A 13,331-nucleotide genomic window follows, 5' to 3' on the forward strand; every position below is an offset into this window, starting at 1 on the left:
CGTAACAAAATTCCGTGTACGTGAAGAGGATATAAACCAATTGTATTTGTATTGAACTTGATTGATAGACATTGTCCATATCAACTCAATTGCACTTATCCAAATAATTGATATATAAACAATTTCATACAACAATATCAATCATGGGTGTCGATCCCGGGGGGGGGGGATGGGGGGATATATGAGACAAGAATAACTGGAATTCTCGCTCATACGGCTTCATCAGGAATTGATTAATTTATTCAATTTATTCAATCAACAGCATTATAGAAATGCAGTGCGCCAAATGCAAAGCCGCAGCGTTAAAGAGCAACGAGCTAAATGTATGGAACGTCAAAGTTTCCGCGCTTCGCGCGGGAGGGGAGGGGGGGGGAGGAACTGAATTAAGACAAGGATCAAGAGTCGAGAATGGTACAACTTTGGAAGCTTTGACGTTTCATTACATTATTAGAGAAAGATGACGATTCGTTGTACCGTTCTCGACTCCTAATCTTCTTTTTTTTCCTACGTCCTCTTCCTTTCTTCTTTCCCTCTTTCTCTTTTTTTTTTGGCCAGCGTTTTTTTTTTTTTTTTTTTTTTTTTTTGAGGGGGGGGGGGGGTGACTTCCTCCTGGCTACGCGCCTGTATCCTCTCTGTCTCTCATTATCTCTCTCTCCCACTCTCTACTTCTTTTTTTGCGCTCCGCGCTTAACATTATTTTAGCTCGTTGTTATTTAACGCTGCGGCTTTGCATTTGGCGCACTGCATTTCTATAATGCTGTTGATTGACTAAATTGAATAAATTGATCAATTCCTGATGAAGCCGTATGAGCGAGAATTCCATTTATTCTTGTCTCATATACGGTTGTCTCATTTACACATGTATTATGAAAATGAGATAGCTAAATGTGTATATTGATGGTCATCTTGCGAGTAATAACCATTAACTACTCTCATTGGGCTATCATCATTAATGTTTCTCTTCATTTTTTTTTTTGTTGATAGTGAATTATTGGGGGGATGATTGTACAGGTCATCTCCCAACCTGTAATATTGGGGGGATATCCCCCACCCCCCCCCCCCCCCCCCCCCGGGATCGAAACCCATGTCTTTATCACTTATCACTTATCAGCAAAATAATATCATGACTCAGTGTTAATCCATTAGATTTGTTTAAAGCTGTAGATTTATTGAGGAGACGTGATGGCCCAGTGGTAAAGCAAAAAGTATTTGCCTGCAGTCAAGTAAAAGATAACCGCTACCTACTGGTGATCGCGTTTTGTTATTTTATAGTGTTCCGTCCTTAGAAACTCATGCACATACGTTTAATCAAGAGGGCGACTATACCCTGCAGTGGCAGATCAAGGATTTGCCAATAGGGGGGGGGGGGGCGAATTTTGTTTAACACCCCCCCCCCTTAAGTAAAACAAAACAAAACACAAATCACATTTTTAAAAACTTTTCATTTTTAGTCAATCTTCATACGAGAACTAAAACAAAATAGAAGAAGAAGAAGAAAATACAAACAATTCGCCGTGCTTGAAACACTCTTTTAGAAGAAAAAAATGATTACATCAGCAATTCTTATCATTCCCATTGTTGAATGATCATTGCAGACATTGTATTGTGAAGCGGAAGTGGCAGTGACTGTAGCTGGGATAAAATGGTGATGTGATAATAAATGCTACATGTACAATGTATGAAAAGTGGCTAAAATGAAAAGTAAAAAATGTGATCTTTCTTGTTGTTGTTTTTTGTACTCAAGGGGGTGTACACCCCCCCCCCCCCCACCTACGTTTAGCCCCTCCCCCAAACAAAAAACAACAAAACAATTAGTGCTCATTATCTTATTCACTAAAGCTGCATGAATGGCTTGGTCTAACATTGATTTCAGAAACATTTTTCGTACTGGAGTCTTATCACAACAAATTTCAACAATAGGGAAGAATAATAATAACAATAATGGTGTAAACTTATAGAGCGCACACACCGTCCAGGGACGCTCATGGCGCTAGCTCAGCAACAGTTCTCTTTGTTACAAGTAGGGCCTAAAGTAAATAATTTTGCAATATTTATATAACCCATTTCAATCCACAGCTCTGCCCGATGATAAGAATTGCTGATGTAATCATTTTATGTTCATATTCAGATTTCTAAAAGAATGTTTCAAGCACGGCGAAATGTATCTTTTTTTTTCTTCTTCTTCTTCTATTTGAACCGACAATTGAAATGTCAAAAATTTCCCTGAAATCAATATAGACCTAGCAATTCATGCTGCTTAATGTCACTGACACTTCCTCCTTCACAATACAATGTCTTCAATGATCACTCAACGAAGCAGCATAAATGGCTCGGTCTATATTGATTTAAGGAACATTTTTCGTACTGGAGTCTTATAACGCTGTCAACAATGGGAATGATAAGAATTGCTGATGTGAATACAAACATTTCGCGGTGCTTGAAACATTCTTTTACAAATCGAAATATGAACCGAAAATTGATTACATCAGCAATTCTTATCATTCTTCATTGTTGACAGCGTGATGGAAGACTCCAGTACGAAAAATGTTCCTTAAATCAATATAGACCGAGCCATTTATGCTGCTTTAGTGAATGATCATTGCAGACATTGTATTGTGAAATGGAAGTGGCAGTGGCAGTGGCAGTGACTGTAGCTGGGATAAAATGGTGATGTGATAATGTTACACGTACAATGCGCGTCTCAGTCTGCATTATCAATGTCCTTGTCATATCATATGAAATTAAGGGAATTACATCCCGGTTGGACTGTGTACACGTACAGGGGCGTGTACGGGACCCAAGCCCCCCCCCCCCCCCCCCCCACTCAGTTGTGTCAATATTGTTTCTGAGATTTTAGAAGAACATATGTAAAGCTTCAATCAAAAGAGGGCGCCAGATGGCCCCATCAGTATTAAAAGCTACTCTCTCGTTACTATACCAATCTGACTGTACTATCCTTTGTCGTCTGACATTAAATGCCATCGAACTAAGCTTGAAACATGATGACAGCGGTGAAAGTTTGTAAATCCATGTAGGAAAGTGTTTGTAATACACCTATCACTCTATTATGCGTCTGCATACCGTGTTATGAACTGGAATTCACCTGTTTACTTTGAGAGTCAACTCAACGTATAGTCAGCCCCACTCATGTAAGTTTGTGTAGTGTTACTTGCATGCAAAGCATTGAAATTCGAGATCTCTGTCTGAATTGTTTGCTGTGGTGTACAACATGCCTGACACTGTGTCTCCTGAGGGTACTGAGGGTGATTTGCAAGGGGCCCATTTCGTAAAGCCTTCTGTCCAACCCCCTGGTCATTTCCATGCGGCTGCGGGAAATGTAGGTCTAGTTGAAGGGTGGAAAATCTGGAGACAGCAATGGGACAACTACACTATTCTCACAAACCTCTCCAAACAACCAGATCGGTACCAAACTGCACTACTACTGCACAGTGTGGGACAAGATTGTCTGCGTGTCTACAACGGCATGAAGTTTGCTAATGCCGCTGAAAGTGTGAAATGCTCTGTGATACTGGATAAGTTTGATAAACATTTCCTTGGTGAGAGCAGAGAATTCTTTGAAAGATTCAAGTTCAATCAACGCAGTCAGGAAGATGGTGAATCTATTGAACAGTATGTGACAGCTCTGCGTACAATGAGTAAGACGTGTGGATTCTGTGACTGCATGAATGACAAATTGCTCGTTGATCGTGTTCTACTGGGAGTACGTGATGATCGTATGCGAGAACTACTCATCTCCAAATCTGATCTTGACCTCTCTACTGCCATTGATGTTTGTAAAGCAGTAGAAGCGACGTCTACTCACATGAAGGCGTTGAAAAGTGAGGAAATCAACAGGGTGAATCGAAAACCTTTCCCTAAACATGCTAAAACTGGAAGTGGAAAGCAGAAGTTTGTAAAGCAGAAGCCGAAAGAGCTCAAAAAGTGCAAGTTCTGTAATAAATCACACGAAATGAAGAAGGAATGCTGCCCTGCATGGGGTCAAAAGTGCAATGTGTGCCATAAGCCCAATCACTTCAAGGGATCTGCAGTGTGTACTTCCAAGAGTGTTCACCAACTCGAAGATGATGAGTACTCCTCCACTGAAAGTATCAGTGTTGTACAGATAAATACAGTAAGTCCTGAAGATGGACCAATTTTTTGCAACATGCTACTAAATGGTCGAAGAGTACAGTTCCAGTTGGACTCTGGAGCAACAGTGAGTGTTCTCCCACAGAAGTTTCTGTCTGAAGAAGATGTAGTGAGAAATGAATGCATCCATCTCCGGATGTGGAACCACTCTCCGCTACTACGTGCTGTGGGAAAGTGCAAAGTCGTGACAAGGAATCCAGCTACTGGAAAAAAGTACAGGATTGACTATGTCATAGTTAAGGAGGATCTGACTCCACTGCTAAGCAAAACAGCTTCTGAGAAGTTGCAGCTTATCACTGTTCACTACGAATCTATGGAAATAGTCCACAACATATTTCCTGAGAATGTCTGCAACCTAGCTCCTGAGAATCTTCACAAAGAGTATCCTGTGGTCTTCTCATCCTCTGTGACTGGTACTCTGCCGGGGAACGATGTTCATCTGACTGTTATGGATGATGCTACCCCTAGTGTTCGTCCTGCTAGAGTGATACCAGAATCCTTGAGAAGTATTGTGAAGGATGAACTTGATGCACTGCAGACAAGAGACCTGATTGAGGAAGTAAGTTCTCCAACTGACTGGGTAAGCCAGATGGCTGTTGTACAGAAGAAATCTGGTAAAGTGCGTGTGTGCTTAGACCCTAGACCACTCAATCTCGTGCTGAAAAGAGAACATTATCCTCTGCCTGTTCTCGATGATATCCTGCCTCAACTGTCCAATGCAACGGTCTTCTCCATCTGTGATCTCAAAGATGGATATTTGCACTGTGTTCTTGACGACGACTCAAGTCTGCTAACTACCTTTGCAACACCATGGGGAAGGTATAAATGGAAACGTCTACCATTTGGCTTGAAGGTTAGCAGTGAAATCTTCCAAAAGAGACTTCATCTAGCACTGGATGGTCTTCAAGGGGTACGATGTGTGGCAGATGACATCATAATCTGGGGTAACAGTGATGCTGAGCATGATACCCGACTACAGAGTCTTCTACAGAGATGTCAAACTGTTGGCATAGTGTTGAACAAGGAGAAATGCCAATTTCGACTGAAGGAAATCTCGTTCCTAGGCCACATAGTATCCAACTCTGGACTGAAAGCTGATCCATCCAAGATCGATGCAATCCTGAACATGAGTTCTCCAACCTGCAAGGATGACATCCATCGCTTACGTGGCATGGTCAATTATTTGGCCAGGTATCTGCCCAAACTATCTGATGTCATGAAGCCTCTCAATGACTTAACCCACAACAACTCTGCGTGGACTTGGGACTCCAACCATGACAAAGCCTTTAGGTTGCTGAAAGAGATGCTGATACAAGCTCCTGTGTTGGCGTTCTACAACCAAAGCAAGCCACTTCAAATCCAAACTGATGCCAGTGCTACAGGGTTAGGTGCTGTGATGCTACAGGATGGTCAACCAATAGCATATGCCAGTAGGATGCTGAGTGATCCTGAGACCAGATACTCTGTCATTGAGAAGGAGATGCTAGCAATAGTCTTTGCACTGGAAAAGTGGAATCAGTTCACTTTTGGTCGGAAGACAACAGTATATAGTGACCACAAACCACTGGAGTGCATTGTGAAGAAGGCCCTGGACAAAGCTCCCAAACGCCTACAAGGAATGTTACTACGCGCCATGGCGTATGATGTTGAAGTGAAATACCTTAAAGGGAAGGACAACATCTTGGCTGATGCACTAAGCCGTGCTTCTCTTCCGTATGAGAGCGGACAGCATGATCTAGAGGTGGTGAATGCTGTCAAACTCTTGTCTCTCCCTGATGACAAGATAGCTGAGATAAAGAGACAGACTACCCAAGATCCAACTCTCTCCCAGCTCAAAGACACCATACTTGATGGGTGGCCAGACAACAAGACAAAGCTTCCTTTGTCACTGACTCCATACTTCAGTTTCAGAGATGAACTTTCGGTGACTGATGATCTGATTTTCAAGGGAGAACGGCTGGTAATCCCTAAGCAGATGAGGCGACAGATCAAGGAGGAGTTACACATTGGCCACAATGGAGTCGAAGGAACTTTGAGAAGAGCCCGTGAATATGTCTATTGGCCAGGTATGAACAAGGAGATAAAGGAGTGGATCCAGACATGCGAGACCTGTCAAGAAAACTCAGTCTCTCAACCTGCCCAACCTTTGATGTCTCATCCTATCTCTGACAGGCCATGGTCAAGAATTGGAATCGATCTCTTCCATCATGATAACGAGAACTATCTCATTATGGTATGTTACTACTCCAATTTCTTTGAGATAGAAAAGCTACAGAGGACGACTGCCCCCGCAGTTATCAAGCGACTGAAACGTCACATCGGACGCTATGGAGTGCCAGAGATCATTGTCTCAGATAATGGACCTCCTTTCTCTTCAAGGGACTTTGCTGAGTTTGCCAAAGAGATGGGAATCAAGCATAACACCATCTCACCTCACAACAGCAAGGCAAATGGCAAGGCAGAGTCTGCTGTTAAGACTGCCAAAAGACTGCTTACCAAATGCAAGGACACTGGAGATAACGTTGATCTAGCCTTACTCAACGTTCGTAATACACCAACTCAAGGTACCCAGACCAGTCCTGCGCAAAGGTTCATGGGTAGACGAACACGTACACTCCTACCCACCACAACTCAGTTGTTGATGCCTGATCGTGACTCAGGACCTGATGTCGAGAAACTCAATTCAAACCAGAGACGACAGGAGAAGTATTTCAACAGAAATACAAGGAAGCTCAAGGATCTTCCACTTGGAGCAACTGTACGTGTGAAACCATTCAACCATAGAAAGAAATGGAAGAAAGCGGTGATCCTGAAGAAAATAGACGATCGATCATATGAAGTTCGCTGTGATGGTCAAACACTTCGTAGAAACAGAGAACATCTCAGAGCGACCTCATCCACGTCAGATACACTTGATCCTATTCCCAACATGTTTAACTGGGAATGCCAGGACAACAACCAACCCAAGGTGAGGACTACAGAGCAGCGTCAATCTACCACTACAAGTCCTGTGAAGTTTCGCGGTGATGGTACATCTGAGACGCTTGACGAGAACAACACTAGCTCGCTGAGACGTTCAAACAGACAACGTCGAGAACCGCATAAGATGAAAGATTTCGTAACATTTTGAACTCTTAAAAAGAGAACATTCGCGAGATACGTGAATGACATCACTTCATCTAACTCTGGACATTTGAACTTTTTTTTAAATTTGAAGAAACTGGACTCTAAACACAATCCCAAATCTTCTGACACTATGAAGACTCACAAGAACTCAAAAGGACTCTGATATTTTTTGCTTTGAAATATTATTTTGTGCAGTTATATGATTGTAAAAGATCTCATAAACCAATCTTTTGATATTCTTTAATCTTTATCTGTTTTGGTACCAGGTTGATATTGACCTCCAAAATTGAGACATTCTCCGGCACAAAGCTCAAAGAGGGGAGGATGTGTCAATATTGTTTCTGAGATTTTAGAAGAACATATGTAAAGCTTCAATCAAAAGAGGGCGCCAGATGGCCCCATCAGTATTAAAAGCTACTCTCTCGTTACTATACCAATCTGACTGTACTATCCTTTGTCGTCTGACATTAAATGCCATCGAACTAAGCTTGAAACATCAGTGTTATTTAGGGTACGCATATGCGTGTTCCCAGCACCCCCCCCCCCCTTCAGCATAAGTCCGGTGTGTAAAGTCAATACGGGTAGACCTTTTTCTTTTGTTACGAGCCGGAGATTTTGGGAACACGCATGCGGTCCCTCCGTTCCCAGAGTTGGGGGGGGGGCAAGAGTGCATGCTGCATCGGTTATTGCACAGCTTGGTCAAGATGTCCCCAACAAGTGGGCTACCATAGTCGGGCAGTTGAAGGGTCATATCTTTGTCCAAATTTTGGTCAAAATACGAAACAATTATGCACGTGTGAAGTCGGGTACTCACGTTTACCAATACCACTGGGCAAAATATTGCCCAATAGATGATTTTGTTGACTATTGGCACAACGTTTGGCAAAGTGTGGAAAACTATTGCCCAACCTTTTCACAGTGTGAATAACAACCCGCTTAATGCTTGCAGTACATTACGCGCAGATGACAATGGTGTCAAAATAACTGCAACGAAAATTTACTCAGATTTACTCAGAATATCAATATGGGGTTATAAAAACGAATTATTTTTCAAATTTTTGTACACGCCATGAATCTGACTATTGAAACTTTTTTCTTCTGATTTAACATATAATTATGTTGTTACGCCCCCCCCCCTATCGGAGAATTACCCCCCCCCCCCGAGGACAATAACCCCCCCCCCCCCCCCCCCGGTAGTTTTCCGGGGGGTAATTTTCCGGGGGTGATTGCCCAGGGGGTAATTGTCCTAGAACCCATATTTGATAATGTATAGGATTTCCCGGCCAAATTCGCGTGTTTGTCATTCGAATTCATTTACTTTGCATTTAAGTTAGCGCAGATCCCGCGCAGATCGGCTTTGCCATGCCAATTATCATTCAATTTTCCAGTTTTTGTATTTAACTTAGGATTTTGGTCGAAGGGTTTCATAGATCTGTCATTCAATTTAGAAACTGCTCAACTAGCATTCAAATTAATATTCACTTGTCGAAGCTTAATTTTTATCATTCAAATTAACACCTGTCATTCGTATTCGTAATATTTGTATTCAAGTTAGGAATGTTAGGGGGAAGAAATACAAACTTTTACAGTTTTTAAATAATGTAGTTAAAATGCATGATTTACCCTTGGGGTCTAAGCTGTTATTCCATTTATTTATTTTAAGGACAATGCAGATGGGTGTAGTCAGACATAAAGTAAAGAAGGGGCGAAATCAAGGAATATGGCATTTCTGCACGGACATGTTCATATACCCGGGAAAGGTGGGGGGTACCCTCAATCGCCCCTTTTTAGTACAGACTCGGAATTTTATAAAAGTAATTCACATCGTCTCTTATACCCGACAGACCCCTCGGTTTTTCTTAAAGAGTTTCATAGTTTACTTGCCCGCCAGCAGATCGATGGCTAAAGACATGGCTAAATAATGAATCATGTTCAAATTGTTGACTCTAGTCCCTACCCCAGTCACAATATTGTACCCTTCTTCCATAATGAAATTATGATAAAATTATGATGAAACATAAGACAAACAACTTCCTTACATGAACATTTACAAATATACTGAGACCATCAGGTCCGTAGATGCAAGTCGTTTTTCTTCTTAACAATCAAACTTAAATGCTGATGAATATCAGATAAATCTAATAAGTATAAGTGTATAAATGCAAGAAAATGAAATATGATTAAATACACATGAAAAACAATCTTGAAAGAAAAAGAATGAGCTATAAAAAGTGTGTAATAAACGAGAAATGTATATTGACCATCAATTTAAGTGCACAAAGTGCTAATGAATGCTACAAAATGAATTAGAATGCTAAAAGTACACCGTCGCGTTGTCAGAAAATCGTGTTGCGCCAAATCGAATGACCAAATAGCGAAGGAAGCACATTTTTCATTAACTTGAATGAAACATACATAGATTTTAACGAAAATTCCATAGATTTGAAAACTAGAAAAGGGAATATCAACCCAAGATGTACCTGACTGCACTAAAACCGTCGAATTTGAACGCAAGACAAATTAATTTGAATGACAAACTCGCGAATTTAGCCGGGAAATCCTATATTACTGAGTAGTTTAAAGCAGTTTGCTTTAGACAATGTTCTGTATAGTACTGACAAATAATATTTGTCAGTAAAAACTCTTTTTACATACTGATATATTAGATCAGTATGTCAAAAAGTAGGCTAATACACGGAATAAACATAAGACAAGAGAGGGAATGGGTCAATGACCCCACATATTGTCGGCTCCGTCGCTACGCTCCGTCGCAGCACAGTAACCAAACATACAGGTTGGCACTGTCCTAGATCCTTCAATTTGAATTCGTTTCAAGATTTTTCGTGTCATTATATCGCTGAGAACCCTAAGGGTGGTATTCTCGAAAGCGGACTAACTTTAGTCCATGGTTTAATCCACCGACTATAAATATGGCATGCCAAGTGTCCATATGAATATATTTTTGAATAATTTCGTACATCCCTAAATTACCATGAAAAAATAATTGTATCATATATATATTGTTTATTAATCATATTATTAGTTTAGTTTAGTTTAATAACAGATTAAATAATTCAAAAACCTATTCATATAGACACTTGGTATACCATATTTAATCGGTGGATTAAACCATGGACTAAAGTTAGTCCGCTTTCGAGAATAGTTACCACCCAATGTTTAATAGGCTCATTTCAGCTCCCACATTTCAGCACTAACCTCACACGTACTTCTACGCGCATCGCGTACTAACATAACGCTGGATAGTACTGGAAGCTATAGGAGCTATTTCATGAATAAACTTGAGGTAGTCTCAATAAATGAATCCCACGTGATCGCGTTTGACCAATCATGTGACTATAATGTAGGAGAGAGTCATCAGTCATGTATTTATATCTATATCGCCTCAAAATACCCAAATCATTAATCACATGGGATGTTAAGGGTATCAACTAAATACTTTATTCATCCAGCTTTAGCCAGGCAGATCACCCTAGAGCGATGAAAGTATTCAGACCAATACTCACTACCAGGAACCCATAACCTACACTTAGGATGAGGATGGTAAACATAAATTAATCTGTAATTGTTAATAACGATATTATCACCGTGATCATGTAAGAATAAATCCATTATCTCTTCAGTAGGCCTAACCACAAACCTACATTATTTACACATAATTATATATTTTATTATATTACAAAAGTAACCTCCGATAATAATAATAATACATTAGATTTGTAAGGCGCCGAATCCACTTGACAATCAAATGCTCAAGGCGCAGCTTGTGCAAAAGATGAAATACATGATAAATAGACAAAATTACAATAGGAAAGGTTTTGGTAATCAATTATAAACCTTCTCTTACACAAATCTATTACCACGCTGCCTGATATATTATTTGCAATATTCTTAATCATATGAGAACAAAATAGCGTTCATTATAATTATGAAAAGATGGTCATAATATTCAGTTACCTAAACATAGAGGTTGTATGATCATTATAATGCAAAGATAATGCTAAAATAATATTGGTACAGATTATGTACACAATGCCAGACATTAGTATAATTATCAGACCTACATTCAAACGTGTTGTTTTCGTTAAAAACGATACCGAACTGATGAACTTCCCCGCCCCTCCGCCCCCCCCCCCCCAACTCAGTGTTTGTATTTAGGGTACGCACAGGCGCGTACACAGGGGGGGGGGGGGGGGTTGGGGGTTAAACCCCCCCCCCCCTTTGGTAATTTTTTGTGTATAAACCCCCCCTAAAAAAAAATAAAAAAATATATATTCTCATGGTTAACCTAAAAAAGCTGACCTTACCCCCCCCCCCCACCAACGGAGCAAAATGTCAAATTTTCAAATTTCGAGACCAAAAAAAAAAAAATGTGTCCTCTTACCCCCCCCCCCCCCCCCCCCCCCCCCCCCGCTTATTCAGCGGCTGGCTGAGTCGTTGCGAAATTTTCGGCCCGATTTATGAATGTTAAACCCCCCCCCCCCCCCTTGAAAAAATCCTGCGTACGCGCCTGGGTACGCATATGCATGATCCCTCCTTTTGAAAACACCCCCTAAGTCCGGAGTGTAAAGTCAATACGGGTCGGATTTGTGTGTACTACGAGCCGGACTATGGTGCGTGAAAAGTACCCCTTTACCCTTTATTTTGGGAACACGCATGGTATTCCTCCGTTCACGGAGTTGGGGGGGGGGGGGGGGGGGAGGGGGAACTTTTTTTCCTAGGGTACTGTTTATCGCAAGGTGCCCCGTCCCCCCCCCCCCACTCAGTGTTATTTAGGGTACGCATGTGCTTGTTCCCTCTTTTTAAAAGCACCCCCTATCTGAGGACTGCCAACATTTCCGAACCCCCCTTTCGCGGGCTTTTCCTGCCTTGGAGACCCCCCTAAATTCGGAAAAATGCTCAATGTACCCCCCCCCCTAAATTCAGAAAAATGCTCAATTTACCACCCTCAATTCGGAATAATTTCTCAGTAGTCCAAAGAGATGAGAGAAAAAAAGAAAAAACACCCCCTTTTTAAAGAAATCTCCGGGTGAAAGTCAAATACACCCCCTTTTCTTACAAATCTCGGGCCGGACTTTGTCGCACGAAAAGTACCCCTTTACCGGACATTTTGGTAACACGCATGCGGTCATTCAAACCCGGAGTGGGGGGGGGGGGGGCGGGCAAGGCGCAATCTCATATGGTCAACTTCTCAACAGTGCATAACCCTATACCTCATTCTCATTTCGCAGACAGAGGTGTCGATGCGAGAACCAAAAACTCAGCTGACCTGAGATGGCGCTAGAGAAGATTTTGCGGCAGTGCCATTGATTAGGAGAGTTTGGCCAACCCGGTTCGAGTTGGACACAATATGGCGACTACTGCTTTGTTGGGCAAGCACAAAACAAAAGAAATACGCCATGTTGTGACCCAGTGAGACCAAGTTGGCCAAACTCTGTGTATAGATGGCTCTGTTTTGCGGTAGTGCTATACAATAAAGGAAAATAAGAAATATGTACATGTACGCCCTATAATAACCGAGCGAAAAGATTTTTGCTAAACTCTGCACTCTTGGGCCCTCCAGAGCTTTAAAGTGTGTTGCAATCTTTAGCCAGTATTTGCTATACATTTTTTGTTGCATTTTTTCTAATTTTCCGGGTAGGGGGGGACGACCCCCCCCCCCTAAAAAAGGAGGTTGGGGGGGGGCATTATAATCCCTCTTAAGATCTAGGCCGTCAAACAGCCGATCTCCGCGAAAATTTGTACGCATGTCAACTGAAGTGTATAGAATACTATGATAGTTTCTTTTCTTTTGGAAAAATTCACTCATTTGCATATTTATGGTAATTTATGCAAATAAGGTCATAAAATTCACATTTTACCCATAAATCATATATTATTCATATTTAAGCATTTTTTTCTCCTTCATATATTCATTAGACCATTTGGAATAATAATACGACAAAAGATTTGGAAGAGCCAGCTTATTCCTTATGTTATCTCTTGTTTTGATATTTTCATATGTATTTCATTGTTTTTTTGATTTATATATATATATT

At 41.1% G+C, this 13,331-nt stretch overlaps 1 protein-coding gene across 1 annotated transcript; it reads left to right on the top strand.

Moving 5' to 3' along the window:
• Positions 1-3,229: 3,229 nt before the first annotated feature.
• Positions 3,230-7,279, top strand: LOC115922827 (uncharacterized protein K02A2.6-like). Its single transcript, XM_030982536.1, has one exon. It carries the CDS (start codon positions 3,230-3,232, stop codon positions 7,277-7,279), a length of 4,050 nt encoding a protein of 1,349 aa, XP_030838396.1.
• Positions 7,280-13,331: the final 6,052 nt, after the last annotated feature.

This window comes from Strongylocentrotus purpuratus, unplaced genomic scaffold (assembly GCF_000002235.5).
Source record: "Strongylocentrotus purpuratus isolate Spur 01 unplaced genomic scaffold, Spur_5.0 spur5_scaffold_12, whole genome shotgun sequence".
NCBI classification, from domain to species: Eukaryota; Metazoa; Echinodermata; class Echinoidea; order Camarodonta; family Strongylocentrotidae; genus Strongylocentrotus; species Strongylocentrotus purpuratus.

Coding starts and splice junctions, on each gene's coding strand:
- LOC115922827 (XM_030982536.1), top strand. CDS start 3,230: ATGCCTGACACTGTGTCTCCTGAGGGTACTGAGGGTGATTTGCAAGGG.